Consider the following 18217-nt stretch of genomic DNA (forward strand, 5'->3'; position numbering starts at 1 on the left):
GATGGCCCTACAGGATCTTCTGTACATTCCAGATCTTGCTTAATTGGATTATCATCAATTCAGTTTTTCAGTGTATTTTAAATATTGAAAATTGAAAAGAAGAACTGAAAATGTGATACTTTCAGTTTGTTCCTATCACATGAGAATTATCCATTGTTAAACATCATTCTAATCCATAATAAATTTAGTTTAATCCTTTATCCAAGTGTAAGCAAACAAAGTTTGCATCTGAAAGTATCTTCAGGACTAGGGTAAGATGGTACAACACCGGGCAACTCGTTGCAAAGGTGGAGCACGCTAACATCACTTCTATCTCAGTATCTCCCATAATGCAAAACACATCTCCTTGCAGATATGTATAATGTTGCCCTTCCCTTAATGGATAACATTATACATATCTGCAAGGAGATGTGTTTTGCATTATGGGAGATACTGAGATAGCAGGGTTTTTTCTCCCGGAAACTTGGGTTTTTCATCCCACATACAGACAAATCGGCCTTGTCTTCGGACGATCCCTAGGCCACTCAATTGTGGGCGAAAGACCGTCCATCTCAGCGTTGGCTCCACTCAGTGATGGCCTTCCACCCACCACCACCACAACCGAGCAGAGCCGCTCATATTCCGAAGAAAAGCATTCACCGACAAAGCCCCTCACTGGGCTGTGCCGGAAAACACTTTCCCCGGAGACTCAAATTGCTCCCTTAAAGCAAAAACCTTAAGAGAGCGAACTCATAATGCACCCCACTGGTTTCGACCTTTATTGAGGTCTCATCAGTGGGAGCCAGGCCCAAGTGGAGATACGAGCAGAAGCATTAGCAAGGTCATCTCTACTGGGCCTGGCTCCCACTGAAGAGACCTCAATAAAGGTCGAAACTAGTCTGGGTAGTGGCCCTTCCCTTAATGCATAACATTATACATATTCGCAAGGAGATGTGTTTTGCATTATGGGAGATACTGAGATTGGAGTGATGTTAGTTTGCTCCACCTTTGCAACGAGTTTCCCAGTGTTGTACCACCTTACCCCAGTCCTGAAGATACTTTCAGGCGCAAACTTTGTTTGCTCACATTTGGATAAAGGATTAAACTAAATTTATTATAGTCTAACCAAGTGAAAAATAAACTTTCAACATCATTCTAATCCAATTGATATATTAGGGATGACTCCCTCATTAGCATAATTTTCCTTATTTATTGTGTCAATCTAAATATCACTAAATAGATAATTAAGAATATCAGATATAATAAAATATCATATTTATATAAACATTTCTATGTATGTTGCTGTTATAATTTATTTATATTTCATTTATATATTTCTACCTACATTTCCCTTGTTTCTATGTCTGTCTTACATTCCTGTTCTATCATTTACCACACTCGTGCTACTCACTTCTCAATTATAAACATCATAAACACTCCTTCAACCCTTCCTTCTTTAGTCTTCTGTTTTCCCACATTGCTTCTTATTTGTTCAGATCCATTCTCTGTATTCATCACTCTTCTCTTCCCTCCAGCAGAATGCTCTCCAGATGACCCAAACAAAACCATTCAAATACAGTCCACCACTCTTCTTCAGTTCCATTCATCCCTCAAACTCATCCTACACATTCACAAATCACACTCCTTTCTCTTCACACATTTCTACTAATATATCATTCATAACCTTTGTCCTCCACCTCAGATCATTACTGTCATACCTAGACAGCACACTGACTACTTTTCCTATCATGCTATTATTGCTTATTCTTCTCAATGACTTCCTGACATCCAATCTTACATTATCCTCGTTTCCAACCAAGTCATTCATTCCTACTACCACTACCACTCTTTTGCTCACTTCCTCCTCGTGTCTAGAGTTATTAAGGCATTGGATACTCCTCGTATCCAGTGCCTTAATGCAGGATAAATGCGCCAATAAACACTTTCTAAGAAGTGTTCTTTATGTTATGAAGTTATGTGGTGAAATTTCCTTCTCTCACTGTAAAAATACAAATCATGAGATACTTCATGCACATACTTTTATTGTTTGCTTAATCTAGGGCAAAATATGGATTCAAGTAAGAATATAATTTCCTGTCAAGTATAATGCACTATACAAACTAGTGAAAAACTAGCTATGCATATTCCTTTATTACTGTTTATTCATTCTTTTTATTTTTCTTATATATTGGCAGCTAATTGATGATCTCAACAATTTAGTGGCTTTCTTTCGTGATCTTCTTATTTATGTTGGCAAACCATATGACACTCCTGAAATAAGAGATAAGATACGGCAGACTCGAAGAAAATGTGTGGATTTTTGCTGTACAGCTAGCCGTAACTTGATGCCACAAATTAGAAGGTAATCACTTTATTTTCTATTTATGAGATCATTGTGAATGCCAAATATGGTGGAATATTACTTTTTTGAAGAATATTATTACTATTTTGAAGGATATTATTGATGTTCTGAAGGAAATTATTGATGTTTTGAAGAATGAATATTAAAAGCATCAGTAATGTCCTTGTAATAATATTGTAATTTTAGAAAAGCTATCATTTGACTCCTTTTATTGGTTATTTTCAAGAAATTTCAATAACTGATTTTTATGCAGTCTTAAGGCATTGTTGAATTGGAGGAAACAAAAAGACTGGAGAGTGGGATTGAATTATAGCTGTTAATTAATAATAAGTTGAATGGGTACACCTTTTGTTTTACTGCTAAAAACTTTTCTGCCTAACTGGGATTATAATAAGAGATTCCAGGGGACAATCACCCTGACAGTTGAACCTATAAAAAAACAATAAATAAAAAACTATACAGTGGGGAATTGTGTTCTCATTGTATTAGATACATGGAAACTCGCCTCTAAAGCATGGCATTTCAAGTACAAATCTGACTTGCAAAATGGCTTTTATTTTGGTAAAAATGGATTACTTTGATTCCTCCATGGATTCAAAGGACTCATTGTGGGAGGTTTATACTCTCTCTTGTCAAAAGATTATTGAACGATGCCTTGAACCCATTCACAGTTTCTGCACTCATCACACTTTCAGGCAATGCATTCCACTCACCAATCACTCTCCACACAAAGAACTTGCTTGTCACCTTCCTGTTCACACCCTCCTTATACAGCTTCCATGAATGTCTCTAGTTCTACCCTTTCCACCCTCTACTCTATGAAATATCTTCTCCACATTAATCTGGTAACAACTCCTCGCCAGCCTATATGTCTCATTCGTATCCACCCCCCCCTCTTCTATTCACAAGGTTCTGTAGGTTGCATTCCCTCAGTCTCTCCTCATAACTGACATTCCATAGACCCGACAATAATTTAGTAAACTTTTCTCCAATACATCCTCATCTCCCTGAAAAAACCAGGCAACCAAATCTGCCCACAGTGGTCCATATGCAGCCTTATACAGGAGAATCTTAACCTTTTTGCTTCTGCGTTCCAATGTTCTCCTAATTATTGCCATAATATGTTGGAATATTCTTATGATTTTAACAATGTGACCCCTAAACTTCAAGTCTCTGTCCACCATCACTCTCATCTCCTCAAAATTTCTCCATTAATTGTATATTTTGCATCCTAACCTTTCCTACCAAATTTGAAGACCTTGCATTTACTGGTAGTTCCAATCATTTACCCACTTACATAGTATATTCAGATCCTCCTGCAAGGTTACAACGTCTGCTTTACTTTCTCATAGTCCTTCCCTACTTTGCATCATAGGTGAACAGCTGCACATTTCTAGTTAAGCTTGTCCAAATGTCATTATTGTACAAGTTAAACAATGATTCCAAAACAGATCCCTGTGGCACTTCACTAGTGATCCTCCTCTTTTGGGATATCTCTCCTCCATATACAACCTGCTGATACCCATCTGACAGCCAATCAGCAATCTAACTTACTAGTCTGTTATCTAATTCCATATCTGTTTGAGTTACCAGCTTGTCATGTGACAGTCCATGAAAGGCTGTTGAAAAATCCAAGTACACCACTGTATATGCATCTCCTTTATTGAGTGAGTTTGTCACCTTGTTGTAATATGTAAGCAGCATGCTGATACATGACCTCCCTTAAAAAACCCATGCTGATCATCATAAAGAATACTGCTAGTATCAATCCACTCCACTTTTGAATCCTAGTCCTCACCAACTTCTCTAATACCTGAACAACATCCCAGACATAAAATTGTCCTATAATTTGTAGCCTTAGTCTTACTCCCTCCCCCTTTTGTGAAGTGGAATAATTTTTTCATACCTTCCATTCCTTTGGGACTCTCCCTGCTGCAAGACTTACATTAAGTAGTTGCAGCAAAGGTGCCATTAATTCCATAGTGCATTCCCTTGAGACATATGTCAGTAAACTATGAAATATAAGATTGTATCCTATTGTCTATTGTAACTTTTATACTAAGCAGACATAAAATCTCTAATAAATTCCAGTTATAACTAAAATGTGAAATAGTAAACTTATTAAAAGCCTAATGTCCAGAAAAAATATTAAGTCCAGGAAAGGTATCATGGTGAAATGCAATGCAATGCTTTTTTGGCTTCATTTTTTTAAAGATTTTTTTTTAATTGTTAGAATCCAGATTTAAAGCTTTACATATATGACACAAAAAATTGGGCTAGTGCTCAGAAAAATAACAAACCCTGTTAAATTTTTTCAAATTATTTTTGGACATTTTATTCATCTTTGATCAGATGGTGAGCAGGTAAGTATTTTGCTTATTATTATTTTTTTTTTCCCAGACTTCCATGGCAATAAAAATCTCATTGGGGAGGTTTCTATTATTAAATTATTCATCTAAACTGTATCTTAAACAGTAAGTAAATGGATACAGACAAGGTCGTATCTATTTACTTACTGTTTACATACTCATCATACTCTCAAGCAGTGTATTCCACTCATCCACCACTGTTCAAGCAAAAATGTGCTCCTCACTCCCTTGTATGCACTCCTTTCTTATACAACTTTCAGGGATGGTTTTTTATTCTGCTACTGTCTTCCTCTGCTCTATGGAAAATCTTTTTAGTATTAATCTGATATATATCCTTATATGTTTCAGTTACATCACTTCTTCTCCTGTTCATCAGGCTCTGTGGATGACACTCCCTCATTCTGTCCTTAAAATGTCAGGAACTTGATGCTAATTTAATTGCCTTTCTTTTACAATAATTGCTTCCAAAATCTCTCCATCTCCTTGTAAACCTCATCACGAAATTTGCATCTTGTAATTCATCATCATCATCATACGTATCAAGGATTTAGGCCTAGTATGGCCTGTTCCGGCCTTAGAAGTCATCGTTGAATCGTTTAAGAGGACGTCCTGGTTTTCTTTTTCCTAATGGCTTCTACTTTAAGGCTTGTTTTGGTAATCTTTCTGTTTTCATTCTTTGAACGTGTTCCATCCATCTATGTTTATATTTTTTAATTTTTTCAATTACTGGTTCTTGGTTTAGTTCTTTCATAATATCTTCGTTTCTTTTGTGATCAAATATGGTATACTTTGCAGTTTTTCTCATAATCATTTCTGCTGTTGTTAATCTTTGTTTGTCTTTTTGTTTTATTGTCCAGATTTCGCTTCCATACATTAAGACCGGTAGGGCTAATGTATTGTATACTTTTAGCCTGGTTTGTTTTTGAACTAGGTTTGGTTTAAATATAGAGTTAATTACTCCTGTTATTTTTAAATATTTTGCAATTTTTATGTTTATATCTTTTTCATTTTCATAAGTGATCATACATCCTAGGTAGTTAAATGAATTCACCTGTTCTAAGATCTTGTTATCTAATACTATTTTAGTTCTTGCTGGATCTTGTCCTTTAAAGGCCATAGTTTTTGATTTTTCCGTTGATATTATCATACCATAATCTTTGGATATCTCATTTAGATTTAAAATAGCTTTCTGTAAGTTATCTTCAGAATTTGTAATTATTATTTGGTCGTCTGCAAAGAGGAGAGTGTTTAAGTTAACTGTAGGTGAAAGTTTAATTCCTTGATGTAAATTTTTACTCCATTTTATTATTATTTCATTTAAGTAGATATTAAAAAGAGTTGCTGAGAGGGGACATCCCTGTCAGACCCCTTGGTTTATCTCTCTTGTATATGATAGCTCATGATTTAATCTTCTTTGTATTTGATTCTTTTCATATATACTTGTGACAGCTTTTAGGATATTATTTGGTATTTGTCTTTCTTTTAATATGTTAAATAATATGCTTCTTTTAACTTTGTCAAATGCTTTTTCAAAGTCAATAAATGCAATATGTGTTTCTAAATTATATTCTCTTCTTTTCTCTATTATTAATTTTAGGCAGAAGGCTGGGTCTATACATGATCGTCCTTTTCTAAATCCATTTTGTACCTCTAGAATAAAGTTTTCGGAATATTTCATTAGTTTGTTATTTAAGATTCTGCTGTATATTTTGTAACATGAATTTAGTATACTGATACCTCTATAGTTTTTAGGGTCATCTCTATTACCTTTCTTAAAGATAGGAATCACAATTGCTTTTTTCCATTCTATTGGGGGGGATACCAGTTGAGTAAATTTTATTTAAAAATAATAAGAGTCTTTCTTTGAATCTTGTTCCTGCATATTTATATAGTTCTGAACCTAGCTTATCTTCTCCAGGTGATTTTCCGTTTCTTGTTTCTTTCAGGCTGATTTCTAATTCTTCTTCAGTTATTTCCTTTTCATTTTCGTTAATTGTTTGCCAGTTGTCTTTTTTAAAATATTTGTCTGTCCACAGTTCTGTGTAGTAATTTAGAAATTCTTCTAATTTCAATTCAGTGTTTAATTTTATGTTTTCTTTGGTATCTGCATTTAGCTGTTTCAAAATCTTATATACATTGGGTCTTATTTTATATAAATCATGTTCTAAATTAGAAACAAATTTATTCCATGATTCTGTATGTCTTTTTCTGACTTCTCTTTTAGCTATGGCTCTTATTCTTTTATATTCTATTTCATCTTCTAATCTTTTACTGCTTAACCATTTGTGATAGGCTTCTTTTTTCTTTTTGATTATTTCTTTGATTGTATCATCCCAGATCTTCAGTTTTTTTCTTTCATTGAATTTTTTAGTCTTTCCTAAGCTTTCATTTGCTGCTGCATTTAGTATCGTTTTTATATTAAGCCATTCTATTTCTATTTCTTCATTTTGTTTTATTTTATCTAGATACTGGTTAATTCTTTGTTCATATAGCCATTGTACATTTGTGTCATTCAATAGTCTAGTTTTATAAACAAATGTTTCAATTTTTCTTTCTGTTCTTGTTACTTGTAGCCATTTCAGTGGTAATCTTAATTTTATTTTAACAAGGAAGTGGTCACTGCTTATTTCATATCCTCTGTGAACTCTAACATCTAGTGAAAATTTTGATGTCTTTTCATTTAATATGAAGTAATCTAATATTGATTTCCATCCTCTTGCTGCCCAAGTATATTTATGTATGTCTTTATGTTTATAGAAGAATTCATTATTTTTAGGTTATTATAAACTACAAAGTCAATCAATTTTTTACCATTTCTGTTTAGAGTGTGTTCTCCATGTATTCCTATATTATTATTAATTTTCGTGTTTCCAATTCTTGCATTTAAGTCTCCTGCTAAAATTATGTAATCATTTTTATTTATTTTATTATATATCTTTTGTAGCTGATTATAAAAATCAATATTATCCTGTTCTCTTCCTTCTTCTGGGGCATATAAACCAATTATTGTTAAATAGCCTCTATCTATTTTTATTCTAGCTTCTATTATTCTTTCATTCCATAATTTATAATGTTTTAATTGTTTTGAAAGGGAGTTATGAATCCAAATCATGACTCCTGCTTGTGCTCTTTGGTCTCTGTCGACTCCACTGTATATCACATTAAAATTTTCAGTTCTCATAGTTCCTTTTAATTTCTTTTTTGTTTCAGTGATTACTGCTATTTTAAAATTTCTTTCATTTAATAACTGGTCTAATTCTATTTCTTTATATGCTATTCCTCTTACATTCCAGTTTGCTATGTGTATTATATTTTGTCGTTTCCATTTTCATTTTCCCTTTTCCATTCCAGGGTCATTTCCCATAGATTCAATCCGATTATCTTTTTCTGTCAGCTTACAAGTATGGTTATGTTCTCCATGTCAGGGGACTAGCCTGACGATGGAATAGTTCAGTGGTAGGGCTGCTACCTTAAGGCTTCTGAACTCGCCTTCTTCTGAATTTAAACCCATAGGAGGAATAGGGTATATTGAAGGGGAAAGGGTAGATTATAGAAGAAATATAGTAAGGTTTATAGAGAGGACATAGTTGTAAGGCCAGAAATGAAAAGACCCCATGGCCCTCGAGTACTCTAATAGCACAAGGGTCATAAAGTAAGAAGAGTTGGCTGATAAGGCCTTATAGGAAAGATTAAAGTAAGTGGGTCTTCCTCAAAGTAGAAGAAGGAGAGGATAGATCCAGCTAGGGGTCCATGGGAGTGCCGCTTCCCTTACAATCAAGATGATTGCCCCTTATGGCCCTGTTGGTCCACAAGTCCTTATTCAGTATATTTGGACCACCCCACCATATATATATATACACACACGCACGCGCATGTACACACACACACACATGGTGGGCTCCCCTATCTGCCACCCAGGGAACGTGCTCTCTAGGGGTTACAGGGTCCCCTGAGAGGCATCCTGTAATTGATTATTGGAATGATGCAGAGAACACTGATGTGTAGAAGTAAGGATGTTTTGATTCCAGTGTAAAAGACTTTGATCAGGCTGCACATGGATTACTGTGCACAGATTTGGTCGCCAGGTTTTCAAAAGGGTGATGAGATGTTGGAGAGGGTATCCAGAGACGATTGACTAAGTTGGTTTCTGGTCTCTGGAATGTGGAATATGAGGGCAGATTGAGAGAATGCAAATTGCACAGCCTGGTGGATAGAAAGAAGAGGGGAGACATGATTGAGATGTATAAATTGGTATGGAGTAATCACCAGAGTAATGTGGATGAGATTTTTCATAGAATATCTGGAGATGGAAAGAACAAGAGGCAATCCCTAGAAGCTGTATAAGGTGGATGTGAGCAAGGGGGTGAGGAGTAGATTTTTTTGCATGGAGAGTGGTGGGTGATTGGAATGCATTGCCTGAGAGTGTGGTGAGTGTAGGGACAGTGAATGCATTTATATCAGGGTATAATATGCTGTGCATGTGAGAGTGGGACCTCCCACGATGAGTCTCTTGACTTCATGGAAGTCTGTTGATAATAATAAAATTCCAAAACCTTACTTTTGTTATGTTCTTCTTTCATGTGGTCTGTGGCCTGTGTGACTATGTGACTGCCTTATTTGTTATATCTCTAACTGTCTTTACTTTAACTTTACAGTTAACATTAATTTTTGTATCACTTAATATCAGATATTCGTTTGCCGACAAATTTGTATTGATTAAAGACTGCGCCAGCTGGTAACTAAACTCTGATACAATATCCAAGAGTACTTAAAGAAATGGTAGGGATCATGAGACATGCAGTCATGGTCCCGATTCTTATATCACTATTGGTTTCCCCCTTAATGCACGGCATGTAAATTTTCAAACGGTAGCTCAATCCTCAGAAAGCATGACAAACTCATTTGATTGTATATAAAGAAACACATTTATTATGGCACAAAGACAAGTATACATATTAATCAAATCCTTAATCTTAAAAGAGTCTGGGTTCCCATACTTAATTAATCACATCCAAAACTTCTATATTATAGTCCCTTACTTGACACAAATTTCTCACTTCTATACGTAACATCTATTCTCAGACTCTTATATTATAACTAAGTTACCTAATATTATCACACATGTAATATTGCATATATACACAAGACAATTCAATAATTCTGACATAAACTTCTCTAGGGTAATACTTCTTATTCTTACTTAATCCTCCCTCCAAACTTTTCGCTAACATTTAATTACGTTCTGACCATATAACATTACTGTTCCTAAATTACACAAACAGTTCGGACCTCGGCCTCCTATTCGCCTGGCACCTAATATGCTTTCTTCTCAATCGCAGACAAAGGTGTCCAAATCACTGACTGTTCTTATAGCACTACACGGAAATAGTATGCTTCCTTAACTTCTGCTTCCTTATTCTACAGTTACTTTAATCCAACATTTAACATAAGAAAATCTTATGCTTACCGTTCTTGCTTTGAACTGGATATTCTGGTCTGCTTACAGTATCTTCACTGATGGCGGCCTTGCTATTCCTTTGTTTCCATACGAACCGAAAACACTCATACACAGATTTGAACACTGACGTTGATTTCATCAGTGACTCTTTCTTCTTATGGATCTGAATACATTGTAGTTGCAGCCTTGGCCCACGCAGCATACATAGCAAGGGGGAATTCTTGCTACACGTGGCGGCAAGCTCTACACAGCACTCCAACAGGAAACTAGGTGCCGACGAAACCCGGAGACAAGAGACAAGAGAAAAAGAGAGTGATTTGAATCCCCGCCGAAACCTTTATACCTCAAAACAGCTCCCTCACTTGGTGGTGTCGTCATGCATACGGCGACTGCCGATTGGACGCCGTGGCCACGGACTGTTTTTACATGGCTTAAAACATACTCTAGCTTATACATATTTACTTGGCAATTTATACATGATTTTATATTCTAATTCATTTACAACTATTCTCTATTAAACTCATGGGTTATTTTAACACTGTTCAGAGCTTACACACTTAGATATTTATATGTTCTTGGGACATTAGTTGGTACATTTCCCATCCGGAGGCATAAGCATGTCCTTATCCACTCCTTCTGAGTCAATTTAATGTTGGGTGGGAAAAAAAGTGACTCATCATTTTTTTCCGACACAACACTTTGCAACCAAGATTATATTCTCTCAGTCTGTTCTCATACCCAACATTCCACAGACCTAACACTTTTTTTTTCTCTTATACTGTCACTGTCCATTCCTTGTCTTCTATTTTCAATCACTTCTTTATTCTCACCTTTCTTACATCACATTTTACTTTCACAGATCTCTGTTCATCTCTCTCTCTCTCATTATGCTTGCTTTTAGTTCTATCAGTTATATAGTTCCATCTATATCTTGAATGCATCCTACACAAACTGCTCTCCTTTCTCCTTACACCTATGTGCCAAAATATCATTCGTGATCTTTACTCATCACCTCAGCTCATCACCTGGGAACATCTGACTACCTTTCCTGCTATTCTATTATTTTTCAATCTCCAGAATAATATCCTAATCTCTCTCTCTCTCTCCATCTGTCTTTCCATTCATTTCTGTCTAACCAAATCATTCATCCCTATGACTACTACTAATTCTTTTGCTTGTTTACTCTTCATATCCAATTCATTAATCAACATGTTCATCCTTCTGGAAAACAATGTTTCTTTATCCTCTCATTCACTACACTATCAATAATGGAATTTCCACACAGCACCAGTCTTGAGTTGTTAATTATCTCTTTATTAACACTCAATTCATTAACATCCTTTCATTTCTTCTTCTTCTTCTTATTATTTTCTTGGGCATCTCCATGGAGTCAAAGCCTCGTACTGATACTAAGCATTATTCACATACTACGTATTGTGCCTCTCATTGAACTTATTAACGTAGAAGCATTCACAACAACATCACCTTTGGCTACTCATTCCACCCAGGTGATGAGCTGTGTCAATCCTATCATGCATTTCTGCAAGGAAATGTGCTTTGCATTAGGGGAAAATTCTAAGGAAAGTGATCAGAGTTTGCTCCACCTTTACCACGAGTTGCACTATGTGCAGCCGCAAACTTGACTTACTTGTCTGTTTGTTTACTTGGGAAAAAGGATTAAAAAACCTAGCAATTTTATAAACTTGGTTTTAATCCTATTTTCCCAAGTAAGTAAACAAGCAAGTAAGCCAAGTTTGCACTTTGATGTATTTTCAGGTCTGAGGCAACGGTAAAGGTGGAATAAGCTCTGATCACCTGCCTTAATATCTCCCATAATGCAAAGCACATCTTCTTGCGGACATGTATGATGCTATGCATTAAGGGAAGTGCCACTACCCAGACTGATTTCGACTGTTATTGAGGTTTCTTCAGTGGGAGCCAGACCCTGAGGTGGTGATACTAAGGTTGAAGTAATGCAGCACTTATATTTACCTATACGAGTTGCATATTATTATTATTATTATTACATGACACCTCCAGGGAGTTCAAAGACTCATTGAGGGAGGGCATCTAATTCTACAACTCTGTTTCCACCACTCAATCCACCAACTGCAACGAACCTCAACTACACCAATGGCATCTACCGCTGACAATCACCACTAGTATTTCCACAGATCATCACAAACATCCATGCCCACGGCGGGATTCGAACCCGCAGCCATTTGGCTGGAGAGCAGATATGCTAACCACTCAGCCAGCCAGGCTGACACACACACACACACACACACATATATATATATAATAAAGTTTAAAATAGGTTCAAAATAGCTTGGTATCTTTAACATATATATATATATATATATATATATATATATATATGTATTCTTGATCTTCTACTCGGTTGTAATGATACATTTTAAAGAATAAATTTTAAATGACTTTAAACCGAGAAAAATATTAAATTTTAATGATAATGATACGACTAGTTTCAGCCTTTTACAGTCTTCTTCAGGTAACCACTAAAGGTAGAACACAGTAATAAAAAATTTAAGTTACAAAAAACTGAGAATTACAGGCAAAAAATGACATAATTGACACAAAAATGTTGTATTTTTCAAGTCGTTCTATCTAACGTGCTATTGTTTGTTGTATGCGTGCTTGCAGGTTCTTGTGAGCGCCAGTATTGAACAACTGCAGTATGGCTATCAGGGATGTTATAACTCAAATTGCTGTTCAAATGTTCAGGATTAAGGAGGATTTCTCTGGACTTCACGATTTTCCTTTCAAACTCGTCACTACAGCGAAAAATGTTTTCAGATTTATCCCAGCAAACTGAGTGACTCTGTAGATCGTCATGAGGGTTAGAGAAAAGAACATGACTGGATTATTATTATTATTATTATTATTATTATTATTATTATTATTATTATTATTATTATTATTTTCGGGCTACTCCAGGGAGTCCTTAGACTCATCGAGGGAGGCCCTAAACATCATGTCCACACAACTATACGACATTCTCACAGTATCTATCATACCTTGCCTTGAACTCGCTCACTCTCATAGCACCCACAACAGACTCAGGCAGCTTATTCCACTCATTTACCACTCTAAAAGTAAAGAACTAAGCTCTAACACCACTGCTAACCACACTCTTGCCCAGCTTCCATAGGTGTCCCCTAGTTCTCCCACCACCAGTCCTGATCTCAAAAATATCCTCTGAATTAATCTTATAGAATCCTTTTAGCAATTTGAATGTCTCAATCATATCTCCCCTTTTCCACCTATCAACCAGTTTCTGCAACCCACAAATCTTCAACCTGTTCTCATATGGTTCATTCCATAGACCTGCTATCATCTTAGTCACTCGCCTCTGGATCCTCTCCACCTCCTCCCCATCAAGAAGGAACCGAGGTGACCAAATCTGGGCACAGTAGTCAAGATGAGGTCTTATTAAGGCTCGGTACAGAGCTCGTTAAGGTATTTTTCAACAACCAAGTGAGTTGATGCGTTGTGATCTTTTATAGGAGATGTCTCTCTTATGATCCTCAATACGCAGTTCAACAGATTTGTTAGTCTGTCCAAAATAAGGAATATTACAGTCACGCCATAACTTGTAAACACCTGGATATTTCAGGTTATGATGAATAGGCTTTGGATGGCTTATAAGAGAATGGACTTTAGGGAGTGTAGTGTAAAACGTCCTGATGTTGTATTTTTTAAGGACTTTAGCCAATTTGTTGGAGACTGAACTAATGTAAAGTATTGAGATACTACCTTTAAAATAGTTTCCGTAGTACGCTGCCTAGGAGGATCCAGAAGAAATTTCTTAATTGTTTTTTCAGAATATCCATTTTGTTTAAAGATAAGAGAAAGTTGTTCAATTTCTTTTTGGAGTTCATCTGGTTCATTTAAAAGAGATCGTGCTCTGTGTCCTAAGGCAGAAATAGTTCCGAGCTTTTGTGGTGGAAAGTGATGAGATTGACAGTGCAGATATCTGTTGATATGAGTTGATTTTCGGTATATAGAGATTATAAATCTATCAGAGCATCGTGTAAGAATTACATCCAGGAAAGGAAGGCAGTTATTTCGTTCTAGTTTAGCAGTGAATTTTATATTAGGATGCTGGTTGTTAAGATGTTGAAGAAAATCCATCAAAAACGGTTGCTGCTGTTAGAAATTAATATTTCTAACAGCAGCAACCTGTTAATAAATAATGACAAGAGGCCATCCCTGGAAGTTACGAAAGGAAACTGTTTGCATGAAAATCTTTGCATGGAGGGTGGTTGAACAATGGAATGCATTGCCTGATTGAGTGGTGAGAGCGAGAACAGTCAATGAGTTCAAGGAGTGGTATGATAGACTTTGTGTTTCTTAGGGGGGGGGGACTCCCCTTGATGAGTCTTGATAGACTTTGTGTTTCTTAGGAAGGACCTCCCACAAAGAGTCTTTTGACTCCATGGAGGCCTGAATAATAATAATAATAATAATAATAATAATAATAATAATAATAATCGTCTATCAGTCATGGCCTTTGCTGTGTTACCCCCACACACACACTACTCACACTCTCTTTCTCTCTCTTTCCAGGTAGAATAATGTCAGGCAAGATTATTCATTAGTTCATATGGAAACCTCCCAAAGCATTACAATTAGTTTCTATCCAGTATGCTATCTAGTGGTTGATCTGTGGAATAACCATTTTAAAGCTTTATGCTCAAGAAGAAATGCTGCACTCCTTCATGATGTTTGAATTTTATTCTGAAAGCATCAGTAATATTGCATTCTGAAAGAAAAGGAGAAAAAAAACTAACCACAACTTTTTTCTGGAATCCAAAGATTGTTTTTGAAAACTTCAACATTTCAGTAATATTACATAGAGGTTTAGCCTTCCTTATGAGGAATGTGGGTACCACACCATGCCCCTTCCGCTGCCTATGATAGTTCACTCTTAGATAGTTTTTTCCAGTTTTATTGTGTAATGTTTGTTGGCTGGGAATTATATCCAGGGCTACTAATGGGGCCCACCAACATGAATGTATAGGTAGAGGATTTGGTTATTGCAGACTGACTGGACTTCACAGGAGTTCAACATGCTGCATATAGTAGTGACCAGAACATCACTGTGTTGCCATCTGCATTTTAGACTGCTGATTTAATCCTAGACACTGCTGTTATGCTTGTGCAAATACTGGCTAATCTAAGAGCATCTGATAGTTGTTGACCAAGGATAAAATATTTGAAGATGTTACTGCCATTGTAAGGATTTGATAAGTCCTATCCATAAGTGTTTTCATCTGTTAGATTGTTTCTTGATTGGTGTATTGATGTTAATCTTATTTTCCAGTAGCATGCATTGATAGTTGGCTGAAATAGCAACCATTGGTCTGTAATAGTCTATCAGTAGTTTAGTATTATTTACTATCTGCTTGGCTTATTTTAATCACCCTGTTGAATTTTTGCACATTTTATGCCTTATTTACATATAACTATTCAGATTACTATTGGAGGCATAAAATATCCAATTACTATGAGCATACTCTCCAGCATTATGGTTGCCAGTGATAATAAAAATCAAAGCACCAGCAAAGGTTGGTCGATTGGTAGAGTCTCTGCTACTAATGACTCATAAAAACTTAAGCAAGTTTGAGCGTGGTTAGTAGTTTGAAGGAGATCAATCATTCGCTGCTGTTGGTACACTCTCCCTCGATGAGTCTTGGGACTCCCCGGAGGTGTCACAATAATAATAATACATCAGTTCGGTATAATGAACTATCCATTTATGTAAATGAATAATGAATTAAGATAGAGAAAGATTTTCATGATTTTGAAATATTCATAAGGTTTTTTTTACTTTTCTGTTATTGGAAAAATACATTCCTTTTAGTCATTAAGGGACGGTGTGCAAAAAAGTATTAATGAAAAAGAGCTGTAACGTTTAACTCAGGTAAACTATAAGCCTTTTGTGTCATCCTAATGTGTATACTTCAATTATACTTTATTCTGTTTCATAGTGATGTGGCAGATGGGATTCCTGTTGACAGCCAGAATCTTGTGAATTTGGTATGTTGCACCCAACTTTTATTACGAGAACTGTATAAATGCAAGCAGCTTATAGCAGCCAACAGAATGGATATGACATCATTTTATGGTAAGTATTTAACCTATAATTAATAAATAGGACATCTCTATATATTTGCTTAAATCTTATTAGAAAATTAATTAAATACTGAATATGTGCTGCAAAAAGGTTTTTCAATTCAGTTAAGTAAAGAATTTACTTAAAAAAAATTTGTATTATTATTATTATTATTATTATTATTATTAACATCTAACCTCCATGGAGTCTAGACTCATTGTGGGAGTACACACTATCACACACACACAAAGCTCATCCAGCCATGCCTTAAACTGAACATACTCAGGCTACACATTCTACTCACCAACCACTCACCATGTAAAGAACCTTTTCCTCACTCCTCTGCTCATACCCTCCTTATATAGTTTCCAGGGATGGCCTCTTGTTCTACCCTCCCCTCTTCCATTCTATGAAAAATTTTTTCAATGCTAACCTGATAACAACCCTTGACTAACTTATATGTCTCAATCACATCTCCATCCCTCCTCCTATTCACAAGGCTTTGCAAATTTACATTCTTTCAATCTGTCTTCATATTCAACATTCCAAAGATCACTAACCACCTTTGTGAATCTTCTCTGGACCTTTTCTAACATATCCTCATAACCACAAAAACCTGATAACCAAATCTATGCACAATAATCCATATGAGGTCTTATACAATGGAATCATAACCTCTTTATTTCTGTATGTCAGAGTCCTCCACATCATTACCATTATCCAATCTGATGACTTCACAACTTGTACAATGTGCCCCTGAATTTCAGGTTCTTTCCACCACTACTCCCAGATCTTTTCTTTCCTCTATATTATATACATTGTATATTATATATAGAAAGGGATGGTTCCACTTACCCGCCCATTGATACATTCTATTCAAGTCCTCCTATAAGCCCATAACCACTGCTCGAACTCTGCATTGTTCTCCCGAAGTTTGCATAATCTGTAAACAGCTTCATATCACCAGTTAAGCTCATCCCAATATCATCAATATATAAATTGAATGACAACGGTCCCAATACAGACCCCTCTGGCACACTCCTAGTGACCCCCCCCACCTTCCTTCAGGACACTGCAACCATATGTACAACTTTCTGATACCTGTCTGACAGCCAGTCACTGATCCAACTCACTAGTCTGTTATCCAGTCCCATTTCTTTCAGTTTATTTAACAGCTTGTCATGTAGCAGTCCATCAAAGCTTTTGCAAAATCGAAGTATACTCCAGTATATGCATCTCCCTTGTCCAAGACATTTGTCACCTCATTATAGTAAATAAGTAAGTTAGTGAAACACAATCTCCCTTTAACAAACCTTTACTGAAACCACTATATTGGACTATAATTTATAGCCACAGCCTTATCACTACCTTTATGTGGAACAATTTTGCCTTCTTTCCACACTTGTGGAACCTGTGCTGTTGTAAGACTCTTATTAAACAGGCATGCCAATGTTACTGCCAATTCCCTGGAACATTCCCATAAGACGTGATGATATGCAATCAAACCCTATCACTTTATTGACATCAAGCTTATTTATTTCATCATATACCTCTTACACGCTCACAACTAAGCAATCCTCTCTACACGAGTTTTTCATGATTTCACCTTCATGAGGATGAAACACCCTTATAAATTGATCACTGAATAGTTGAACAATATCTTCTGTAGCAGTTACCATTCTACCCTTTTCATCCATTAACATCATCTTACCATAATCATTTTTCCTTCTACCTTCTGAAAAACTCTCTAGGGTTTTTCTTGGCCTGATTTGTGAATTTCTGCTCATGCTGTGGCATTGTTTTACAAACTGAGTCACCTTCCTGGCCTGCTCTTTACACTCCAGTCATATCCAGCCATAAAATTGATTACCACCATTATTCATCTTGTGCTGCCTCCATAGCATCCTCTT

At 35.9% G+C, this 18217-nt stretch overlaps 1 protein-coding gene across 1 annotated transcript in view; it reads left to right on the forward strand.

The window, feature by feature from the left end:
• The window catches only part of LOC150092993 (regulator of G protein signaling 7-binding protein A-like), a 56939-nt gene that overhangs the window by 10891 nt on the left and 27831 nt on the right, over window positions 1-18217 (forward strand). The window contains exons 2-3 of the mRNA XM_090414124.1: window positions 2175-2341; window positions 16183-16319. Coding sequence (XP_090270250.1) covers window positions 2175-2341; window positions 16183-16319 — 304 coding nt within the window. The remainder of the gene's footprint in view (window positions 1-2174; window positions 2342-16182; window positions 16320-18217) is intronic.

Source organism: Typopeltis vanoorti, chromosome 24 (genome assembly GCF_054136105.1).
Source record: "Typopeltis vanoorti isolate ZY-2024b chromosome 24, IOZ_Tvanoo_1.0, whole genome shotgun sequence".
NCBI classification, from domain to species: domain Eukaryota; kingdom Metazoa; phylum Arthropoda; class Arachnida; order Uropygi; family Thelyphonidae; genus Typopeltis; species Typopeltis vanoorti.